The sequence below is a fragment of the Coffea eugenioides genome, chromosome 6, assembly GCF_003713205.1.
Source record: "Coffea eugenioides isolate CCC68of chromosome 6, Ceug_1.0, whole genome shotgun sequence".
Taxonomy (NCBI): Eukaryota; Viridiplantae; Streptophyta; class Magnoliopsida; order Gentianales; family Rubiaceae; genus Coffea; species Coffea eugenioides.
The window spans coordinates 52,648,448-52,673,756 of NC_040040.1; the positions used below are offsets into that span (position 1 = coordinate 52,648,448).

Consider the following 25,309-nt stretch of genomic DNA (forward strand, 5'->3'; position numbering starts at 1 on the left):
CTAAAGTCTCCGAATTGGAGTCCTGCAGTACTTTTGTCTGACCTGCCGATGCAGAATCCTCAGGAGGAGTTGAAGGACAAGTGCAATAAACTTTTCCCACCATCTTGGACTAGAAAAGTTCAGCCAGGAAATGATTCCTAACCCTACACTAAATCCCAAGGCAGCACTAACGTACTCCCACTCAATCTCATTCCTGGAAGAGTCCCTCTCAGACTCGAATGATGCATTTATCCATGACAATCCATTGGCTTCTGACTTGTTGCAGCTTATGCTTAGGGGAAATCCGCAGAGACCTCTGTTTCCATAAAAGGAAGCATCTGTGAATGTTTGGAGTTGGCGGCCAACTGGGATTTCTCCTGACAACTGGTTATAGGACAGGTTCAAAAATGAAAGAAATGTAAGGCCTGCAAGCTTTACCGGAATCATCCCGGTTAGCTGGTTCATTGAGAGGTCTAATACACCAAGCTGAGTGCAGTTTCCGATTGCTTCTGGAATCATGCCAGTGAGGGAATTGTGAGATAAGTTGAGAATGTAAAGTTGTTTGAGTTCTCCAATTGTCATCGGTATCTGCCCGTGGAATTTATTGCCTGAGAAATCAATAACTTTGTACACTCTCAGAATCTTAACAAGCTCGAGTTCAAGCCCTTTAATAGTCAGTGTCACAGCATCCTTGTAATATAAGTTACTGAGTTCCATGAAGCCAAATTGCAGGTACTTTGCTTCATTATCTTCCTCAGTCATCATTACTCTCCAATTGAAGAAGTGTTTTGGGGACAAAGCACCACTAAAGTTGTTGTGAGCAATGTCCAAAATTTGAAGACTTTTCCAACTGTGATTGTACCGAGGACAGACAGTTTCACCTTGAAACCTGTTGGATCGCAGAACAAGGACTTGCAAATCTGTTGCTTTCATCAACATGCATGGAAATATGTCTTCCATTTTATTTTTCCCAACATTGAGAACTTGTAACTGTTTGCAATTTTGCAACGATCTTGGTATCTTCCCTTCAAGGGCATTCATCCTGAGGTCTAAGGTTCTTAGGCCACATTTGTCTGGGAATGTATTAGGAATCAGACCGTGAAGGTTATTTTCCCCTAGGTTTAGTACCCCAAGATCCTCCATTCCTAGAAGACAAGCTGGTAATTTACCACTCAGGGCATTTTTAGACAAATCAAGAACTTCTATATAAGTTGCATTGCATATGGATTCAGGGATAGCTCCAGTGATGCTATTATTTGAAAGAGAAAGGAAAACAGCATTGGACAAGTAATCACCTATGTTGGGTGGAATAGATGTGTTAAAATTGTTGCTAGAGTAGTCTAGATATATGAATTGCAGCGGTGGAGTGGGTATTTCACCCCTGAGCTGATTGGCATGTAAGTCTAGCACAAGGAGAGCAGAAGGAATGGTGTACGGCTTTTGAATTTCTGCTAAAAGATTGAAAGAAAGGTTTAGCTGCCCAAGATATCCTCCTCCAACATCCCAAATCCAGTTTGGAATCTGCCCTGTGATATGGTTCAATGATAGGTCTAAATTGAACGTTCCGGATTGATTCTTTATTACATCAGGGAAAATTTTCAGATTACAAGAAGCCAACATCAGTACAGACAATTGTGGAAATGAGGATAAGCTTGTACCTGTATTGCTACTTGCATCTATTGACAAATTGTTGTAAGAAAGGTCAAGTTCAGAAAGTTGAGGGAGCCCCTGGAACATTTCTAGACTTACAGTTCCACTAAAAGTGTTCCATGAAAGTGAGAGGACAGAAAGCCTTTTGAGTTCAAAAATGAACTTTGGAATGGATCCTCCAAGATAGTTGCTACTGAGATCCAGTACATCAAGTAAAGAGGAGCTAGCATTGGGAATTTCGTTCATCAGACCATCAAACTTGTTATTAGAAAGTTGGAGTTTCTGCAAGGACGGGAGAGTAAACAGAGACAAGGGAATGTTCCCTGTCAGGGAATTATACCCCAAGTTAATGGATTCAAGATCTCTGAGATCTGCATATTGGGCGAAAGGAACAGGACCAGTAAAAGAATTATGGGACAGGTCTACATGCACGAGCTTCTTGGACATCTGGAATGATGGAACAGAACCATTGAACTTGTTATATGATAAGTCAAGGTAGACCACATTTTCAAGATTCGACAAATTGGCAGGAATTGGTCCGCTGAAATTGGAAGTCCACAAATCTATCCTAGACAACGCTTGAAGGTTTCCGATAGAGTCTGGTAAAGAACCTGAAAAGTTTGTCTCACTGAGGATGATCTCGGTGAAGGACCCCTGGTTGGGAAACTCTGGCAAACTTCCCCTGAGAAAGGGATTGTCTGACAACAATACACGCTGCAGTGTTGGTAACTGAAAAATCTTCTCCGGAAATTTCCCCATTAAATTACAAGAGACAACACTCAAAGAAGTCAAATTTGTGAAGCTTGAGAAGAATTCGGGAACTACGGTTGAGAGATTGTTGTTATCGAGTGTGAGGGTGGTTAGCGAACTAAGATCAAGAAGGGAAGAGGTTATAGGACCTGAGAGGTGACAGCTAGTTAAACTCAGAACTTGTAGCTTAGACAAAGATGAGAAAACATCGCACCACAAGCTCCCTTCAGCTGAAATATTGACACTGTCAAGATAAAGTTCTCTCAGCTCGGTTAGATTGTTAAACAACGCTTTTAAACCTCCCGGAATATTCTCTGTTTGTATTCTCCGGTCTAGTAAACGGTTGGAGAGATCAAGAGTAACCAAGCTCTTCATTCTCGACAGACCAAGTGGAATCTGCCCGGTGAAACCAGTATTTGACAAGTTTAGACACTTCAACCTTGTGAGGTTAGAAAGTTCCTCAGGGATTTCGACAGAATCAAAGTTATTGTCACCCAGATTTAGTCTCTCAAGATGTCGGAGAGTGAAAAGGCTTTTCCAATCTTCATTTTTTACTGATATTGTCTCATTATCTAGCTCCAGGCTGATAACATGGCCAACAACATCACATGCCACTCCACCCCAGCTGCAACAGTCACCACTCTGATTCCAGTGCACCAGCTTGTTCGAAAGTGTTGAATCGAACAGCAGGCCGTCCCTGAACTGAAGCAAAGTTAACCTTTGATCACTGAGACATTTGCCAAAAGCACCAACAGTGATGATACAAGTTAAGATTTGGGAAAAGAACATCAAGAAAAGCAATAAGAAAGGTGGCTTTGCCATTAGAAATTTTTGTTAGCAGATCACAACTGAGAACTGTATAATTATTTCAATGGATTCAAGAATCATCAGGATTCAGGACAAAGCTGCTGACCAAGTCAAACAACGATTTCTCCATCGTTTAAAGACTTGGTAAGAATTCTTATTCAGATAAGCTGTAGCAGTAGACAGCTCTAGTCCACAACAAAAATTGACTCCTACTCCTTTTCTATGCAAGTTTGTAGAACATTGTCTCCATCTGTTAGAGCCAGTCTTTCTGTCTTTCCTACTTTTCCACTTATTAACAAGTCTATGCAATATACTTTTTGAAGTAGACTAAATTTGACCTCAAGACACTGCCATCTTTGTCCATATCAGAAGACATCATTTATGACTTCATGGAAAAATGATGATAGTTTTAGGGGTTATAACTTTAAATTGATTGTAAAATACCTCTTGCCACCAAAAAAATAAAAAGATAGAGGGAAAAAAAAATCTATCTCTTGAATGTAGTCTATGCAGTTTGAAAATTGAGCTCAGGGGCGGATTTAAGGTGGGGGCACTGGAGGCATGGGCCCCCACTGCCTCCCCTCAAATTTGTATAATAGTTATACAATTTTGATATAATCGTAAAGGTGCCCCCAGAGTTTTTTTAGAACAAATGTGAAAAAATAGATCACAAATTTTATATCATTCACTTTCCTCCCCCTGGTCTCCCATTTTTTCTCCCAACAGAGCCAAGTACCAATTATATCAGTCTTTTCTTTTGGTCCCCACTCCCCAATTCCCTTTCCTCCTCTGGTCCCCATTTTCCCTTCACAACCGACGGCTCTTCTTTCTTCCCCCATTTATACTTGTTGGTGAATTTATTATTTTTTTGCTTAAAAAATTAGAAAAAGAGTAGATAAAAAATTTTGATGTTATTTTTGCCCCCACTAAAATTTTTTTCTGGCTCCGCCCCTGATTGAGCTATATACACGTTTGAATTGTTTCATGTCTCTAGGTGCTGCCGAAGTTAAACTTAATGTGATGCAAACAATTAAAGAATATAGATCATTTTTTTAGAATATAATAATTATTTATCTGGACAAATAAAATGTACTATCATAACTTTTTACTCGTAGTTCTACATGAAAATTTTAGTTCGATAAGATTTATTACAAGTTCTGAATGCAGATATTAACACGTACGCAATTTAAGTTAGCCAATTCGTTACATTTTAATTCTGAAAATTCTTCTTTACGTCATGCATTATTGCATTATAAGTATTTGTAAAAGCAAGACTTGATAAATAAATGGAAACTCATATTCTCGCCCAACAAATTAATCATAATAGGATGGGAAAAGGTGGGAAAGGGTGGAGAAACTTTGTAAGAACAACCAAAGAAATATTCCCTCCTTCTCATAAAGATATGCTCACTTCCACTTACACACAGATTAAGAAGGGTAACTAATGCAATCATGTTTTACTTGCTACTTTTCTTATATGCCCTTCCGTTAATACTCCCTCCATCCCATTTTGATAAATTTCTTTTCTTTTTTCATCTATCTCAAATTATAGTCCATTTTCTAATTGAAAAATGTAATTAACTTGTAACTTATCTAAAATGCCCTTATTTAATGTAGGTTATTATTAAGTATAACCTGTTTAATGTAAAGCTAATTATTCATACTCCGTTTGATGTAAGGGTATTTTAGGAAGATAATAAGTTAGATTAATTTTTCTAACAAAGTTAAGATGCACATTGATTGCTAATTAAGATGCACATTAATTATGGGTATAATAGTAAATTCATACGCCAACTACTCTTTAGAAATGGAATAGGCCTGTAATTTGAAATAAGAATAAAAGAAAAGCGGGTCTATCTTTAGGGTAAATTGCATATGATCCCTTGTGATTTCGTCTATTGCCCCATGACCCCCTAATGTTTCAAAATGTTCACTTCACTCCTTATGATTTTCTGTAAAGTGAAAACTTCACGAAAAATAATCTATGTAACGTCGTTAGTTGAAACGTTAATAGTGCACTTATTTAAATGTTAAGTCAATTGACGGCTTAACTACCTTGTATAAAGTATGGTGGGGGGGGGGGGATGCAAAAATTATAGGGGATAAATTATGTGAATAGATGTAAAAATTATAGGGGGGAAAAAGTAGATATTTATACAAATCACAAGGGGTTTCATGGAGATTAAGATTTTACCCCACATACTTTTAGAGCGCATTTGGTATAAACGCTATAACTGATTATGAATTCTGTCCATTTTTCACTGTACATAAAATTATAGGGGAGTTATGTGGCTATTTTGAAACTTTATGAAAATTATCTGATACCATGTAAAATCACAGGGGATTATAAGTAATTTAGCCCTATCTTTACGGGACACTGGAGAGAATATAGTTATTAGCGTAGGACAATAAAGTCGTGAAAGGATCCAAGAGTAGAAATCTAGATTTGAAGACTATGTTTCAAGAGTTTACTTGGCTTCTCATTTTATAATTTATTCTGATTTTTGTCAAAAAATCCACTTAACCCACCATCCATCCGACTTTTTATTTCTTCGTGGCTATAAATTAAACTTCCCGTCACCACTTACCAAATCATTGAATGTATTTAGCAAGGAGATTTTTTTTTTTATGATATGATGTATATGAAATGAAAAGATGATTGAGAATATAAAAAAAAATAATTAAAAAATGTGGTTGTGATGCACATAAAATGTTCCTTTATTTTTTTGCAAATAAAATTTGTATCCAAACAAATCCAGTATTTCCTCCATCGGTTCATCCTTCCCCACCCGGAATACCATGATAAGAATTCTTATTCAGGTAAGCAGTAGCAGTTGACTGCTCTAGTCCATAACTAAAATTGACTCCTAGTCCTTTTCTAAGTAAGTTTGCAGAATTTTCAAGGGAAAATTTACTCTATGCGACTGATACTCCTGTTGGTAGGCCTGTCAACGGGTCGGGTCTAGACCCGGATCCGGACCGGATCCGTGAAATTATTGCGGGTATGGGTAGGGATTTAATACCGTTTCCCGGATCCGGATCCGGATCCGTTTTGTCAAACAAAAAATGGGTCGGATACGGAATATAGTATTCCGACCCGTATTAGACCCGGATCCGGATATAAATGAATTAATAATTTAAAAAATATATATTTATCAATATAATTTGATTAGGGTGATGTATTTTAATAAAGTTAATTTTGATTTCTTTTCTTATTTGATTTTTTCTTTGCATTAGTTAGAAATTAGTTTACAAATATATTTTTTTCTCATTTTTATTAGAAATTATAAAATTTGGTAAATTTGTTCGGGTAGACCCGGATCCGGATCCGGGACCCGCCGGATCCGGATCCGGAACATAGAATAAAAGACCCGTCGGGTAAACGGGTCGGATCCGGATCCGGCATAGTAATTCGGGTCCGGGTCCGGAATAATGAATTCCGGCCCGGACCCGGCCCGTTGACACCCCTACCTGTTGGTGCCAGTCTTTCTATCTCTCTTGCTTTTCTTCTTCTTAATTAATTAGTTTCGGCTAAGTAATTACCTTTCTACTTATCAAAGTAGATTAAATTTGACCTTAAGATAGTGCCATATTTGTCCATATAAGAAGACTTCATCTATGACTTGATTGCAAAATGATATTGGTCTCAGATCTTGCAAGTTTAAATTGATTGTAAATTTCTTCACGGCACCCAAAAAAAGTAAAAATAGAGAAAAAAAATCTATCTCTTTAGTGTAGTGTATGCAGTTTGAAACTTGAGCTAACCACGTTTGAATACTTTCATGCCTCTAGGGGCTGCTCAAGAATAAAAGAATATATAGATTACTTTTAAGAATACTATAATTTAGCTGGACAAATAAAAGGTACTATCATAACTTTTTAGGGAACATGGAAATTTAAGTCCAATAATTAAGATTTAGCGCAATTTCAGAATGCAGAATTTTGTTCCTCTTTTATGCACTTTAAGTTAGCCATTCATTACACTCTAATTCTGAAAATTCTTATTTACATTATGCATTATAAGTATTTGTAAAAAGTAAGACTTGACAAATAAATGGAGACTCGTATTCTCATCCATGCTTATCATAGTAGAGTGGGAAAACGTATCAAATGGTGGATAAACTTAATTTATAGAAACAGGGAAAATACTATGTAGTTATTAACACAGGATAATAAAATAATAAATCCGTGAAAGCATCCAAGACTAGAAAATAGGTTTGAAGACCATTTGTTTAGAGCTTAGACTTATCTGATTCTTACATGGCCACTTATTTTCTAATTAACTCTAGCACATTTCTCATATTCTGGTCACATTCCACTTTTGTCTAAAATTCCAATTAACCTTCTAGGACCCACCAAGGACAGAACTACAGGGCGGGGATATTTTTATTTTCTCTTCTTAGAATTTTGGAAATTTTGAAAAGCTCCTATGTATTTTATACTATCCCCCCCTCCCCCAATTTTATGTTAATTCAAAAGTTTATATTTATATGCATTTTGCCCCACTCAAATTAAAATTTCTAGTTCCGTTCCTGGGACCTAGGGCTACAAACAAGCTGAATCGAGTTGACATTTGATCTAATCAAACCGAGTCTCGACTTAATTTTATCAAACTCGAGCTCCAACTCTAATTCGACAAGGTCTCAATGTAAAGGTCGAACTCGAATTCAACTCAAATTTAAATCGAGTTTGAGCTCGAGATCGAGCTTCAAAAAATAAAAAATAATTATTTTATTTTTAAAAAATGAATAAAATAATAATTTTTCTTAACAAATAGTAAAATATTAGAAATATATATATATGTAATTTCACTATTAAAATAAAAAAATATATGTAGACACCAAAAATTTTGATCTTTATTTTTTTTACTTTTTATTCTTATATAAATAAAATCATTTTGTTTGGCCGGTTTTTGTAGGAAAATGAAGGAAAAGAAAAGAAAGAAAATGAAACTGAAAATGTAGTTTCAAAAACAAAAAAAAAAAAAATCCTCACGTGCGCGTGCACTTCATCTTCCTCTCCAGAAAAAATAGAAAATCGACATTAAGCTGGCAGCAATTTTTGAGGTATCAAATCGAATTTTTCTTCCCTTTCTTTTACCCTAAGCATACCAGTACAAAGAGCCACCTCACCTTTTAGGGGAATCATTAAGAAATATCTAGAAAAGGCCGTCAAATGGCCCAAAAGAAACCAGCAAAATGTCAGGCCAACAAAAATGTAAGGCAAGAAACGATGACGTATGGAGCAAATGAAGTAATATGAGATTTAAGTAGGACGGTGTCGTTTAGCAAATGTAAGAGTTGTTATAGGAACACGCGATTGGTAGCTGAGTTAGTTAGGGAGGTTATTTCAGCTGAATTGTATAAAGCCGATTGGAGAGAGAATCCATGTAAGCATAATAACAGAATTATCATTTTCCCTCTTTGGCTCCTTTCTCTCTCTTTCCGATCTCTCTCCCTCTCTCTGAGGTTTCTCCTTCCTCTCCTCCTTCTTCTCCCTCTTTTTCCCCAATCTTCTTTAGCTCGCCAGGGCTGTATTCTTCCCAATTCCTGATTATGCCACTCAGTCCCTGACAAGTGGTATCAGAGCTTGTCGAATCCTCGGAACTGAGCAATAAATGGCGGAGAGTACCAGATTCAAAACACTGGAAGAGCAGATCAAGAAGCAAGAATCCAAGCTTCAAGAAGTGATCGAAGGTCTGCAAACATCGCACCACCAGCAGCAACAGCTACGCAACGAGCTTTGAGCTGAACTGGAGGAAAACAACAAGCGGATGGAAGGATTAGTGACAGGAATGAAATAGGAGGTCAGTACTCTCATTAAGTTGATGACGGAGAGAGAGAAGACCTGTACTGAAGCTGGAAGAACCCTAAGTGATCAACCACCACTCTTACCGACACCACCACCCAATCAGAGGCTACAGTTAGGAGGTGAAGGTATCAGGAATGAGAGGAAAGAGTCAGGCAAGATTCTAATTCCTAATCCTCCCAAGATTGACTTGCCTTTGTTTTCTGGGGACAATCCGAGAGACTGGATCAGGAAGTGCCATAAGTACTGTGTGAATTACCAAATTCTGGAAGAACAAAGGGTAGAAGTGATAGAGATGTACTTGGAAGGGAGGGCGGACAGGTGGTTCCAGGGAGTGAAGCAGAGAGACCTGAGATAACCTGGGAAATGTTTGAGGAATTACTGTGTAAACGATTTGGTTATCAGGCAGGGAAGGATGTGGTGGAGGAATTCAATAAATTGCATCAAAGGGGGAAGGTCGAAGAGTATCAGGAAAAGTTTGAGGAGCTCAAGGTATTGATGACAGTAAGGAATCCACATCTGAGTGAGGCTTATTTCATATCAAGTTTTGTGAGTGGACTGAAAGAGGAAATTAAGACTATGATTAAGATGCTAAGACCTACATCCTTATCTGAGGCTTTTGACTTAGCTATGTTACAAGAGAATGCATTGAGTCTACAGTACAGGAATCCCAAGGAAAATGTGAAAGTAAGCTCAGAAAACAGATTTGGAATGTCAAGAAGTTCCTCTCAACAGCTGAATCACAACTCACACTACAGGATGCCTCCAATTAATTCATTTAAAAATACTCATTTTAAAGGCAGACCAGTTTCACCTGCAGATTCGGAATCCAGGAGGATTTCTGTGCAGGAAATACAGTATAGAAGGAACCATGGCCTCTGTTTCAAATGCGGGGAGAAGTATGGACAGGGCCATCAGTGCAAGTTCAGCCATTTAAACTTCATGATTAGTGAGGAGGAGGAGGAATCTGACTTTGAAGATGCAGTAGGAGAACAGGATGAGGCTACAGGCAATCCTAGTGAGGTGATGGAGATGTCCTTGCACACTTTATCTGAGGCTCTCAAGAGGAAGACCATAACATTGGTAGGGAGGCTTGATGGAGAGGAAATGCTGATTTTAGTGGACACAGGCAGCTCAGACAGCTACATGAGCAGCGAGAAGGTAATTGCATTTGACATACCATACCAGGTGGTTAATCTTTTTCTGTAATTGTGGGAAATGGGGCCTGTGTAACAAGCAAAGCAATATGTCCTAAGGTAGTTTGGGGAATTAACCAACACAGATTCTGTTATGACCTTAAGGTGATGGATTTGAGTGGCTGGGATATAATACTTGGGGTAGATTGGATGACTCAGTTTAGTCCTATAACTTTTGATTTTCACAAATTGACTATCTCCTTGCAAGATCAAGGGGAAGCTGTACACTTGCAAGGGCAGGCTGAAGACTGTGATTTAGACCTCATTAGAGGAAATGACTTGAGGACTTTCATAGAGTATAAAAGGCAACTCTGCATGAACATGAGATTGGGACAGGGGGACACGGTCCAAGAGACTGTGGTTCCTGCAGGAATTCAGGATGTCATTGATGAGTTTGCAGATGTTTTTGAAACCCCTACTGAATTACCTCCATCAAGAGGAATAGACCATGAAATTCCATTAAAGCCTGAGTGTCAGCCTTTCAAGATGAAGCCCTATAGATACCCTCACTCTCAAAAGGGGGAAATTGAACAACAAGTTAAAGACATGCTGCAGCATGGAATAATAATTCACAGTAACAGTCCTTTGCTTCACCAGTTTTGCTGGTGAAGAAGAAAGATGGAACTTGGCGTTTCTGTGTAGATTACAGAAGGTTAAATGAGATGACTATAAAGGATAGGTACCCTATTCCCAATGTGGATGAGCTGCTCAATAAACTGGCAGGATCCAGGTATAAGTCCAAGCTGGATCTCACCTCAGGATATCACCAAATCAGAGTTAAACCCAAGGACACGTATAAAACTGCTTTCCAGACGCATTGTGGCCACTATGCGTTTCTAGTAATGCCTTTTGGGTTGACTAACGCCCCAGCTACATTTCAAGCTCTTATGAACCAAGTATTTCAGCCATACCTGAGGAAATTTGTCCTAGTCTTCTTTGATGACATTTTAGTCTATAGTCCTACATTGGAGTTGCATCTACAGCATTTGCAGACAGTGCTATCAGTTCTGAGGGAACATAAGTTGTTTCCCAAACGATCAAAATGCTCATTTGCCCAGCAGACAGTGGATTACCTTGGCCACACTATAACAGAAGAAGGGGTGTCTATGGACAGATCCAAAGTTGACAGCATTATGGACTGGCCAATCCCCAGATCAGTGAAGGAACTGAGGGGATTTTTGGGATTGACAGGCTACTACAGGAGATTTATCAGACACTATGGGGTTGTATGCAAACCTCTCACTGAACTTCTTAAAAAGGACAACTTTACATGGAATCCAGAAGCTCAAGAGGCCTTCTGCACTTTAAAACACATAATGTGTACGGCTCCTGTCCTGAAGTTACCAGATTTCCAGAAGCCTTTCACTATTGAAATAGATGCAAGTGGGGGTGGTATTGGGGCAGTCTTAATGCAGGAGGGCCATCCTATCACTTTTTTAAGCAAGGCCTTGTCTCCAAGGAATCTGGGATTGTCAGCTTATGAAAAAGAATTACTAGCTTTGGTTATGGCAGTCACCAAATGGAGGCACTACTTGGTGGGATACCATTTTGTTATCAAAACTGATCATCAGTCATTAAAATATCTGTTGGATCAGAAACTCACAACTGCACTACAACACAAGTGGTTGACCAAGTTGTTAGGCCTAGACTATGAGATCCAATATAAAAAAGGGGTGGAAAACAAGGTGGCAGATGCCCTTTCCAGGCTGCAGGGAAGTAAGCAGGGGGATTCTACTGCTACAGCATCATGTCTAGCGCTGTCAGTAGTCAAGCCAAGTTGGATGCAAGAACTTCAGGAGAGCTATTCAACAGATGACCGATGCAAGGACATTATTGCTCAGTTATTACTGGACCCTACTTCGCAACCAAGGTATGAGTGGAGTAATGACTTGCTTAAGTACAAAGGTAGGATCTATGTGGGAGCTACTACTGGCTTAAGGGGCAAGATCATTCAGACCCTACACTCTTCTGCTGTGGGAGGGCATTCAGGACAGAGGGGGTGCTGGCAAAGAATTAAATCCCTTTTCTATTGGCCTTCCATGAAACAGGATGTTATTCAGTTTATACAAGCCTGTGGCACTTGCCAGAGGTACAAGGCTGAGCACGTACATGCTCCAGGTCTGCTGCAACCACTGCCTGTTCCACAGATGGCTTGGACTCACCTGACCATGGACTTTATAGAGAGCTTACCAAATTCACAGGGGTATGACACCATACTGGTGGTCATTGATAGGTTCACCAAGGTGGGACACTTCATAGCTTTAGCTCATCCATTCACTGCTAGGCAGGTAGCTCAACATTTCCTAGACGGCATCTTCAGACTGCATGGTCTACCAGAGTCCATTGTCTCTGATAGAGACAGGGTCTTCACCAGCACTTTCTGGAAAGAGTTGTTCAAGATGATGGGAACTGAGTTGCATTACAGCTCAGCCTATCATCCTCAAACTGACGGACAAAGTAAGAGATTGAATCAATGTGTTGAGTCTTACCTCAGATGTATGACTGGCGAATTTCCCAAACTTTGGAGTAAGTGGTTGGCAATGGCAGAATGGTGGTACAACTCATCCTACCACTCTAGTCTGCAGTTAACTCCATTTGAGGCCTTATATGGCTATAAACCTGTGCCTTTGCCATTGGGTCCCTACTTAGATACGATGATACCTGCAGCAGCTCAACTTCTTCAGGAAAGGATACGAATCTCTAGTAGCATTCGTGATCACCTGACTAAAGCTCAGCATAGGATGAAGTTTTTTGCGGATCAGCAGCGAACAGAACGTTCTTTCGAAGTAGGGGACTGGGTTTTCCTTAAGCTGCAACCTTATAGGCAATAGTCAGTCGCCATCAGAAAATGTCTCAAATTGGCTGCCAGATTTTATGGACCCTTCCAGGTAGAAGCTAAGGTGGGATCCGTGGCATACCGCCTCAAGTTACCTGCGGGGGCCAGAATACACCCCGTGTTCCACGTCTCACTATTGAAGAAGAAGATTGGACCAGTGCAGCAGGTGTCAAATAACCTGCCTGAGTTTGACAGTGCTGACCAATGTCCCTTACAACCAGAAGCTATCTTGCAGAGGAGAGCTATTGTGTGTAATGGACAACCAGTCGTTCAGTTTTTAATCAAATAGAGCCAACTGGGAGCTGAAGAAGCTTCATGGGAGGATAAGGACTTCATCCTTGCGCAATTTCCTCATTTCCAGTCTTGAGGACAAGACTTTTCTTTTGCGGGAGGCATTGTCAGGCCAACAAAAATGTAAGGCAAGAAACGATGACGTATGGAGCAAATGAAGTAATATGAGATTTAAGTAGGACGGTGTCGTTTAGCAAATGTAAGAGTTGTTATAGGAACACGCGATTGGTAGCTGAGTTAGTTAGGGAGGTTATTTCAGCTGAATTGTATAAAGCCGATTGGAGAGAGAATCCATGTAAGCATAATAACAGAATTATCATTTTCCCTCTTTGGCTCCTTTCTCTCTCTTTCCGATCTCTCTCCCTCTCTCTGAGGTTTCCCCTTCCTCTCCTCCTTCTTCTCCCTCTTTTTCCCCAATCTTCTTCAGCTCGCCAGGGCTGTATTCTTCCCAATTCCTGATTATGCCACTCAGTCCCTGACACAAAAACCTACTTCATCCTCACCAATGAGATGAGGGTTTGGCAGTTTAGTGTCATTTAAAAAGAAAGAAAAAATGTTGCTGGAAGGGAGGGCGAAGTAAGGAAACGGCAGGAAAAGAGAGAAAAGAAAAGAAAAGGAAAAACGAGAGAGAAAAAGAAAAATTTCTGGAAATTTTGTTGAGAAAAGGCTAATTGTTCAGCTCTGTTGCGACCAGATTTTCTCCTTTGATACAGCTTCATTTAAGGAGCTCTCGATTTCCTCACAATCTAAGAACTTAGTAGAGGAAGTTTTGTTTAGAAATTTTCTAGAAAAAAACGTCTAGAAATCATTCGAATTTAGCCCTAAAATCGCTGCTTCGTCTTTGCTGGTGCACGCTAGAAGCTTCAACAAATCTCTTTCCATTCGTGTTTTTCTGGTTTTGATCTGGTCCGGAAGCATCCTCAGGTATTTCCACAACTTTTCCTTGTTTGATTCGACATTCATGTAAAGATTTGAATGTGTTCATGGAAGCTTATGTTCAAGGAGTTTAGATCTTCATTTTTATGTGATTGTGTTATCTTTCGAATCTTGTTTGATGTTTTGTTGAATTTATAATGTCATGATTTTCATGTAAATGAAAAGATCTGGCCTCAAGAGTTTGCAAAAAGGTGTTCCGGTGAGATTCAGGCCAACTTGGCCGGAATTTCTTCATATCCCTCGGAAAATTCTTGCCAATTTTCTCTTTATTTATGTTCCTTTTATTTTTGTTTTGTTATGAAACAATTAAATGGTAATGAATATCCATTAAAATGTCTATTGAATCCGTCCAAAGATAAAAGAGTATGGATGACGGTTTGATCTCCCTATATAATTAATTTTGTAACCCCTCTAGGTTAATCTTTTAGTTTCATTATATTAAGTGTATCTATAAATAGATGTGAGTTTTTGATCGTCTTTGGGGCGAATAAGAAAGAAGGGTTTATTACATTTGTCTACTTCTCTCTGTTTTATTTTATCCTACATCTTGTTATTTTATTAGTTTTACAACAGGTTTTGTTTTGTTATGTTAGATTCATTTGAGTTGTAAATGTTTAATGGAACATGTTCTTGGACTAAAGAATTGGACCAAGAATTTATTTTATTTTGGGTTTGTGCATGGGTTTTGAGATTCAAGCCCTACATTTTTTATTTGGTTTTAAGAAGCAAAAAATAAGTTGGGTTGATCCGTTCTTTTTAACAAAATAATCCGGTCATTTGTATTGGGCTGAAGAGTTTTGCCCCAAAATATGGCCCAAGGTTGTTTTTCTAAGTAAAATCAGAAACAAACCCTATTCTTTTGAGTAATTTCATTGTGTCCCTAAATTTTGAATTTTTTTTACTTAGGTCCTTAATTTAATTACATTTTGATCCCTAAACTTTACTTTTTATTCAATTTTGACGCTATTTTTGAGAATTATAAGTTGACCTCAAAAACTTCTCAATTTTTGCAATTAGATCCTTAATTTTTATTATTTCTTAATTACAATTGCTTATCTTCTTTAAATTGTAAATCATGCTTCATTTACAAAATTTGTATTTTTTAGGGATTTTATGTTTATTCACATTTCTTAAAAATAATAAGGTGAATTTGCTATATGTTTATATTTTCTTTTAAAGTGTTATCAATTAAATTGGTACCTTGATCATTTTGTTGATTTTGGAGTATAAATAAGGCAAACTCTACCTCATTTAGCCACTACTTCAAGGAAGGTACCTTCTATTATTTTTTTAATTTTTTTTATGTGTTGCTATGTGTTTTTATGTGTGATTGCATGTTTTGAGTACTTTTTCTTTTATTTACTCATTTTAAACTTTCATTTATTTAATTTAGATGCTTACTTGGAAGGCATTTGAATGCCAAATTGTAATAGATAGGTTTCACCCTTTTGCCCAAGAAAATGTATTTAGATAGGTCATGTAATAGATAGATTTTAATTTTGTTAAAAATGTAATTAGTTAGATAAATATAATAGACGGGTGTATTATTTTCAAAATCCCCCTTTTAGATTGTAGCTAGGGTTTCCAAATGTAATAGTTAGGTTTTATTTGCTAGCATACTTGTGTGTTTGTGTGCTTATATAATTTTTCGCTTTCTTAGGGTTTTGCATCTAAATATTATGCTTACGTGTTATGTGCTCTCTATGCTTTATGTGTTATTTGCTTTATTTATTTGTTTATTTATAATGAGTGTATGATGTCACCATACTAATCCAATGCTAGTTATGATTTTTTCTCCTGATTTCCCACTAGTCCAACGCTAGTGAGAATTTTTAGAAATGGGCTGATCTAATGCTAGTCCTTTTAGGCTATTTGCGCGCTAGATTCACACTTTGTATGACATTTATTGTATTTTATGCGTTTTTTCATTTTTAAGTTATTTCCATTTGCATTGAATATCCTCTATATTAATCCCTTCATCCCTATATGTGCAAATCATACCATTTAAACTTGTATTTCATTTAGATCATTTAGTCAATTTGCTTGATTAGACTAAGAGAGTCACTCTCCGAATATGGAGAATAAGCGAGTATGGTTCTTTAGACTTAGCACGCTCTTATCTCCCTCTGTAAGAAGGAAAATTGTGTCACGAATTTTCGCTTCCCGCACCAATTATGTTGCATACCTCCCTTCTAGGACACACACACACACACACACACACATATATATCATATTTTTCTTTTTTTGAGTCTCATATTTTGCATTTCTTGTGACCTCTTCAAAGAATCATTCTTAGGCTTCGCAATTAATGTGATTGGTACCAATTAAGTTTTAAAGAGACATTTCATCCCTGCCGATACCCTCTAGGTATAGGTTTGCATCCATACAGAAGCATTCAAATGTAATAAGTTTTATATGTTAGATTAGGAAAAATTTTGACTAAATCTTGCAACTAGTCTTGGCTAGATTGAAGGGTGCCTTAGATTTGAGTCGATTAAATCTTTGTCTTCCCTTTTTTCAACCGTGACTTCCAAACTCAATTTTCTTTTGTTTTTAAAGATTTGGAGTAGTCTAAAAAGGGTTTATTTATTTTTTCATTAAAAATATATTTTGAGTGATTTGGTACACTTAAACTCAATACCAAGTGGCGATTCTACTTTTTTTTTCTCTATAAAAATCTTTTTTAGACTAATATTTTGGATCCAAACCATCGCATTCTCTAAGTTCTATTTTAGGCCCTTCTTCTTTATTTTTAAAAATCAAAAACTCATTTTTTAAACACTTTCTGTTTTATTTCAAAAACAAGGCGCGACAATATATATATATATAATCAAGTTGGTTTGCAAGCTAACGAATTGAAATCTTTGAACTCGAGTTCAAGCTCGACGTTGATCGAAATCGAGTCGAGTTTTGACTCGAATTTCTCGCAAGCGGCTTAACTTGTGTGTAGCCCTACTAGATATGCCCAAACACTTGCATTACCAAAAAACTAATTCCTCCATCAGTCATCCTTCTCCATCCAGAATGCCATGTATCGAGATTAGTTTAGCCATTTGTCATCCTTGGCATCCATATTCTCAGCAATTGTTGTGGGTTCTTGGAGATAAAACAAGATTGCGAACAGAATCTCCTGTACAGCAATTAAAGTATGTGAGTGTTGGATCTAGAAATTATTTGATGATGACAAATTACGAATTCTTGATGCATCTAAGATTTGGGCTGGGGTTGTAAGAAGAGTGTAAGCGTACCTTGGACTACTACTTTGTTTTCGAGCAAAAAATTTTGGGGTTTCACGAAAGTTTGGGTATTGGAAATTATTTAGGAACCTCGCTGCAATTTTGCAATGGAGAGAGTCTAGGGTTCTTTATTGTGTAAATTAAGTGGAGGAGAAAGGAAGATGATACTAAAGGAGGAGAGGTTCCCTAGGGCTGCAAACGAATCGAATCGAGTCGAACTTTGGTCTAATCGAGCCAAGTCTCGATGAGCTGACAATTTTGAAACTCGGGCTCGAGATCAAAAAATTAAAAATAATTATTTTTATTTTTAAAAATTAAATAAAATATTATTTTTTCTTAATAAATAATTAAATATTAAGGATATATATGTAATTTTATTATTAAAATAAATAAATAAATAAATAAATATATACACTCGAGCTCAAGTTTAATATTTTGCGGCCAGCTCGAACTCGACTCGAGCTGCTCGTTTGCAGGCCTAGGTTCCCCAACAGGGGAGGAGAGAGCGAGGAAGTGTGTGTGTTTTGGTGGGTCGTAGAACATAGAAATTTTGACTACAGGTAGTGAAGGGCATTTGGGACTTTTAAGGCAGTTTGCTTTGACACGAAAATTTTTGCTGTGACAGTATCGTCTACCTACTAATTTGTTTCATTTCAATTAGGCATGTCAATGGGTCAGATCTTATTTAAATTCAATACAGACCTAACATATGTGAAAGGGTTTGGTTTAATTTGTCAAACCTAGAGTTTACTCAAATTCAGACCCTACAAGAGAGTCATGGGTTCGGGTATGATTTAATTTTCTATAATCCAAACCCAAATCTAGATCCATATCCGACATTAACCAAACCCATGCATAAATTATATATATATATATCAATAAATTTATAAAATAATATAATATTCTAAGTCATTGTAACTGATACAAACCGTTTTAGGAAAAGGTGAAAAAGTAAAAGTAAACAAATGAAATATTGAATGTAGATGCAAATGAAACTTTGAAAATAAATAGTTTTAGTTGACAATAGTTATTTCTTTGAGTTTATAATATTGCATTCAACATCTTGAATGTAATTTTATTATTTGAAAATTAAAATCAGATGGTATTTATGTTATTTTTGAACTCTATATATTTTCAAAATAATTTTCGTTTAGTTCTTTACTATATGTTCTGAAAAATATTCATGGATACACATTGGATATCTAAATCCATGAGGGTTCGGGTTTGAATTTACTTTTTCAGACCTATAAGGTTCTAAGTCTGGGTATGAATTTGTTTAATGGGTTTGAATCTATATCAAATGGATGCAATCCATACTCTACTTATTGACACGCCTAATTTCAACGTAGTACCATAACTATTATTACGAAGGCTTAACAAAATCTAGTGCCAAACTTGTGGAGCTAAATCTGTCATTCTCCCATCAAACAAAATAACTAGTTAGATGAAATACAGTAAGCATATTAGCATATGCAAATGAAGCCTATGTAAATGGTTTTTCATTTTTTTTTGAGGGTAATGGTTTTTCATTTCAATGTTGTAACTTTTTAACTTATTTGAAACCATAACAAAGGGATTACTCAAAACTAGTAACCCATGGTATTGGCTTATTTTGTTTTAATGCAGTACCATAACATGCCGTGCAAGAGGGGGCGTTCACAATTATTTATTACTTATTTCATTGATAGAAGTGCCATATAGGGTTGGGCACGGGTAGGGTACCCGCCCCTAACAAGATTTGGCTGACTCGACCCTAAAATATCGGATCAGCCATTTTTCGACCCTAACCCGCTTCTAATATTTTCGGGTACCCGCTATTTAGGTACCCGAAAAAAAGGGACGGGTCATAGGGTACCCGCCCCTACAAAAAAAAAACTATTTTTCAATAAAAAATTATTTTTCACTTAATATCAACATGTTTTCCATTAAAAAAGTGTATGCTTTCCAATTAACATTGGTAGAGATATTATAATCAAAATCCATGCATCACCATTTTCACACATTTCATCCAATAATCAAACCGATTTCATAAATTTAGTACATATTAGAATTATAATATCTAATAGATAAAGCGAAATTTTATGATAATTTTGAGTACATCACCATTCTCACGCATTTCATCCTTCTATAACATAACAAACACAAGGATAATAAGTATATGGCAACTTTTTCAAGTATAACAAACACAAGGATAAAACGAAGTTTTATGATAATTTTGAGTACATCACCATTCTCACGCATTTCATCCTTTTACAACGTAACAAACACAAGAATAATAAATATATGACAACTTTTCCAACTTCCTTAAGGATATTATGGTACAAGATTGCATCCAAAATGAGTCGATTGTGGAATCAAGTTTGGAAAAGAATTGAACAGAGCTAACAATTTTTGAAGAAAGTATAACCAAAATAATCTTGAAAAATTTTCCCCAACTTTCTTACATCTTTGGAATAGACCTTGTTGCATTAAAGGTGATGAAAAAGAAAAATAAATTTCTTGCACTAAAATAAAGGAAACAAATTTAAGAGACACAATTGCAATAAAATAAATAAATAAATGAAAGACACAAATGTTTTAATTATCTAGCTAACAGAAAATTGGAGCTCCAAACACAAATTTTTGATTGAATTGATAAAAAATTTGCAGAAAAGATCGATGGAAGTAGAATAAAAATGAAAAAGGATGAAATGGATGAACAATTTTTATGATAGAGTTTCACAAATTTTTCTTTGTTTTATTCATTTGGTTCAAGTTTCACCAAGAATATTCACTTTTTTTAGACAAGATGAGGAGAGGCGGATCATATGAGATTAAAATATGAGGTTGTGAAACACTTTACTTACACTTAGGATTAAAAATTATAAAATTATATAATAAACCCTTATTTTTTTAATATTTATATAATATACCCTGCGGGTCGGGTACCCGCGGGTTTTTATTTTGCTGATCCGTATCCGTTTTTGCGGGGTACCCGACCCGCATCTGGCCCGCCAAGAAAAATCAGATCGGATATCCTATTTTTCGGATCTGTTCGGATCGGTTGTCGGGTTTCGGATGGGTCGGATTTTTTGGCCACCCCTGCCATATCCATCATATATGGAGCTAAAGCTATAATCTTGAAAATCTGTCAAGCCAGCTAGTTGAAATGCTTCAAGTATGCAAATAAAACCTATATTACTGGTTTTAATTCATTTCATTGTGATGCCATAAGTTTGACACTCCTATTGTTAGGAGTGTGCAAAATCGAAAATTTCGATTTATCGATCGAATTCAAAATTTTCGAAATCAATAATTCGGAATTCGGGACTGAAGTCGGGTTTTTCGATTTCAAATTATGCGAATTTAGTTTGAATTCGGTAATGGAATTTTTCAAATAGGAAATTCCGATTTCGAATTCACCATTTGAAATCGGAATTCAAATTTTCTATTTCAATTTCAAATTCATTTTTCATATATATAATATATATATGTAATATAACATTTATATAATAATAATAATTTTTATGTTCCTAAATTCGGTGAATTCAGAACGAAATCAAATTTGGAGTTGGTGAATTCGAAATCGAATTCAGTTGAAAATTCTGATGCCAAAATTTCAAAAAATTCGGATTTCAAAGTTTCGAATTACTGATTTTGATTCCGATTCACACCCCTACCTATTGTAATTTATTTCAGAGCATTCTAAAAGGACAGATTGAAACTAGTGCCAAATTTATGAACCTAAAACTATCAATCTCCCATCGAGCGAAATAACTAGTTAGATGAAATGGTAAGTATGCATATCAGCATATGCAAATTATTAAACCTATGTCAATGGTTTTTCACGTTCAATGTATCCCCTTGAGCTTATTTGAAACCATAAAAAAGGGATTACTAGGAACTAGTGCACGCTTGTGGAGTTAAAGCTATAAATTTTCAAGTCTAGCAACATATGGTATTGCCTAATTTCATTTTAATGCAGTATTATAAACATGACATGCCAGAGGGGCGTATACAATTATTTATTACTTGTTCATTTAATGCAGTGCCTTGGACCATCAGATATATAGCTAAAACTATAATTTTCAAATCTGCCAAACTAGCTAGATGAAATACTTTCAAATATGCAAACAAAATATATACTATTGGTTTTAATTCATTTCATTGTAGTACCATAAGGTTGACATGAAAGAAGAGCACACAAAATAATTTATTCCTAAACATTCTATCCAGACTAATTGAAACAAATGCCAAACTTATGGAGTTAAAGCTATCAATCGCCCATCTGGGAAAAGAACTAGTCAGTTGAAATATTACGTACGCATATTAGTATATGCAAATGAAACCTTATTGATGGTTTGTCATTTCGATGTAGCACCATAAACTTATTTGAAACGCCAAAATAGGAATTAATTGGAACTTTACATGACTACGGAGCTAAAGCTATATATCTCCAGGTCTAGCAACTTGTGGCACTGGCTTATTTCATTTTTAATGGAGTACCACAAAAAATGACATGAAAGAGGGGCACACAATTAATATTTATTTATTTCATTTAATGCAGCGCCACCATTAACCATTATATATGGAGCTAAATTTATAAATCTCGCTCGGACCTGCCAAACTAGCTAGTTGTAAAATTTCTCAAGTACGCAAAGAAAACCTAGTTTAATTTAATTCATTTCCTTTTAGTACCCTGATCTTGACACGAAAGAAGGGCTTACAGAATAGTTTATTTGAAGCCATTTTAGAGGAACTGATTGAAACTAGGGCTAAGTTATGGAGGTAAGGTTACAAATCTCCCATCTAACAAAATAGCTGGTTGAAACATCTTGCACGCAAATAATACATTTGCTAATTAAAATATCAAGTATGCAAACTGAAATTGCACTATTGGGGGAGGGAGTGTAATTAAGCAAGAGGTTTCGGGTTCTAGTCATCTCGCTTACACTAAAAAAAAAAAAAAAACTTGCACTATTGGTTTATAACATTACCAACAAGTATTTATCATTTTCCTTTCATTATTTTTAATTTTTTTTGCCTTGATAATTATTAGGCTTGTCAATCACGAGAATTCAAAACTAAACATCTAAAAGGAAGGGGAACAGAGATAAAATTAAAACGCCGTACACCGAACTTAATTACTTTAAATCAATTGCTACTTAAACTTCATTCCTCAAATGAATATTACGATTTTATATAGCATTCTAGTTTAGTTGATATACCTTACTTTTTTACCTAGTTTTCAGCTATCTTAAAAATTTATAACTGAAGGAAATAGAGGAAGTTTTCCCAGTCTGCTTATAGCACTCGCGATTGGAGTGCACATAATGGAAACCAATTGATCCAAAATCTATGCAAGCCTGTTCAAGGCAAAATTTAGTCAAGATGTGTCTTTGGGGATAGGGTTCATACAATTGCAGGTTGGATTGTATGGTGCATTTAATGGTAGGAATGTTCTCAACTTGAAATTGGATGGATGAAATTGATTTGGGGACCCAATTTTGAGGCAGTGCTAAAATTTGTTGTGTTTTTTGCATATTATTGTCTTAATATCTATATTTATTGTATTAGTGTTTATATCCCTTGTCTTGTTGTCTACATTGTACCATACAATTGCGATTGGTGATTGCAGAGACTCTTGATCTGTGTCTTTGGTCTAAGGCACAGAGTTGGAAAAAAGCTTCTAAATCTTGGTTTGAAACTTTTGTCTTCGTGCCTAATTATTACATACAGTCTACAATGCAAAACTACGTGGTTCCACTTTCCTGTCCAAACATTTATCAAACATCCCCTGAATATGCATTCAATGTTATGTGCCACATTAGCAGTATTAGTAAGTGAAACTAAGATTAGTTGTTTTTTAGGGTGTTTTTGAAAAATAAAACTGTAGCAGAGTTTTTAGAGTATATTTTGGGATATTTTTAGAAAATATTTTGGCATATTTAAGAGTAGTAGAGTTTTTAAAATATATTTTGAAATATTTTTTAAACATTAAAAAAATTTAAAATACCTTTTAAAGTAACTTTTAGAGTACTTTTTAAAAATTTTTATAGTATACAATAAAATCCAAACAGAGGATCCCATATGTGGTTGAACTGCTTTAAAAATTCAAAAATGACTGTTGATATGAATAATTGGATTAACTTTTCAATTTTGCCATCCAAAATTCAAAATTCAAAATTCAAATTTTGCATGCCATTCACAAACCCAAGGGGTCAGAGTGGAAAAAGATATCCTACTTCAACTAGGAATCCTACGTCCCTAGCTTTCATCTTTCATCTCTATAAGACCAAAAAAATCCTACCATGATTCCACAAAGACCAAAAGAAATCTTAGCCAGCTGACAGTCAAGAGCTGTCCACGACTGCCAGTTCCCAAATCTTTCGAAGGAAATGGCCCTTGTCCAAAGCCAAAACCCAAACCAAGGCCATAATACTAGGAGTATTCAACAAACTCCAGTGACTGTGGTCACGGTTCCGCTTCCAGCACAAGGCCATCTCAATCCACTCCTCCATCTCTCCTGCCTCATTTCCTCCCATAACATACCCGTTTACTACATTGGCCTGGCCACCCATATCCGCCAGGCAAAGGTTCGCGTCCAAGGTTGGGATCCTCTTGTCATTTCTAACATCAATTTTCACGAATTTTCTATCCCTTGTTACGAAACTCCTCCGCCCAATCCAAACGCCCGGACAAAATTCCCCGTTCAACTCGTGCCATTGTTTAATGCATCGATCAAACTTCGCGAGCCAGTTTACGCACTTTTGGAGCAACTTTCAAGAGCAACAAAAAGATTGGTAGTTATTTATGACTCTGCCATGTCATATGTCATCCAGGATGCGCATTTGATTCCAAATGTGGAGTCATACAGCTTTAGTATCTTCTCGGCCTTCTATGGCTACGCATTCATTTGGGAACTAGAAGGGAAACCTACACTCGCCGAGCCTGAACTACTCGAACTACTCAAAGTTCTTCCATCCAACGAAGGTTGCACGCCTCCAGAGATGATGGAATTTATAAAATTGCAACTGGATTCCAAACCAATTATCTCTGGATACCTGCTGAATACGTGCAGAGAGATAGAGGGTCCCTACCTTGATCTCTTAACAAAAACCAGTATAATTGATAATGACAAGCAATGGGCTGTTGGTCCCCTCAATCCAGTTGTAATAATAGATGGGCTGAAAAACTCCAACAAGAGACACTATTGCTTGGAGTGGCTTGACAAGCAAGCCCAGGACTCTATTATTTTTGTCTCTTTTGGTTCAACAACTTCATTATCAGATGAAGAAGCCGTGGAGATCGCTATTGGATTGGAGAAAAGCGGGCAGAAGTTCATATGGGTACTCAGGGATGCAGATAAAGGAGATATTTTTGAAGGGGAGGTTAGAAGGGCTAAGTTGCTTGAAGGCTTTGAAGAGAGCATTGAAGGGAGAGGTATAGTTGTGAGGGAGTGGGCACCGCAGTTGGAGGTTCTTGCACATTCATCAACTGGTGGTTTCATGAGTCATTGCGGCTGGAACTCGTGCATGGAAAGCATTAGCATGGGAGTGCCAGAGGCAGCATGGCCTATGCATACTGACCAGCCGTGGAACGCTGTCCTGATGGAAAAGCTGCTGAAGATTGGCCTACCAGTAAGGGACTGGTCGCGGCGAGATGAACCTGTGACTTCTGTTACTATTGAAAATGCTGTGAGAAGATTGATGAATTCTGCAGAAGGAGAGGAGATGAGGCAAAGGGCTAAAGAATTGAGCAAAACTATTAAGGGGTCTGTTACGGAAGGTGGTGTTAGTCGCTTGGAGATGGATTCTTTCATTGCTCATATTCGTAGATAG

At 36.7% G+C, this 25,309-nt stretch overlaps 2 protein-coding genes across 2 annotated transcripts; one reads left to right on the forward strand and one right to left on the reverse strand.

The window, feature by feature from the left end:
- LOC113774421 (receptor-like protein 40) lies at window positions 1-3,201 on the reverse strand. Its single transcript, XM_027318960.1, has one exon. It carries the CDS (start codon window positions 3,199-3,201, stop codon window positions 1-3), a length of 3,201 nt encoding a protein of 1,066 aa, XP_027174761.1.
- A 20,665-nt stretch (window positions 3,202-23,866) lies between these two features.
- LOC113773033 (zeatin O-glucosyltransferase-like) lies at window positions 23,867-25,309 on the forward strand. Its single transcript, XM_027317550.1, has one exon. The coding sequence runs from the start codon at window positions 23,867-23,869 to the stop codon at window positions 25,307-25,309; it is 1,443 nt and encodes a 480-aa protein (XP_027173351.1).

Bases quoted from the DNA above. Each gene is read 5' to 3' on its own strand.
- LOC113774421 (XM_027318960.1), bottom strand. From the start codon at position 3,201: ATGGCAAAGCCACCTTTCTTATTGCTTTTCTTGATGTTCTTTTCCCAA.
- LOC113773033 (XM_027317550.1), top strand. From the start codon at position 23,867: ATGGCCCTTGTCCAAAGCCAAAACCCAAACCAAGGCCATAATACTAGG.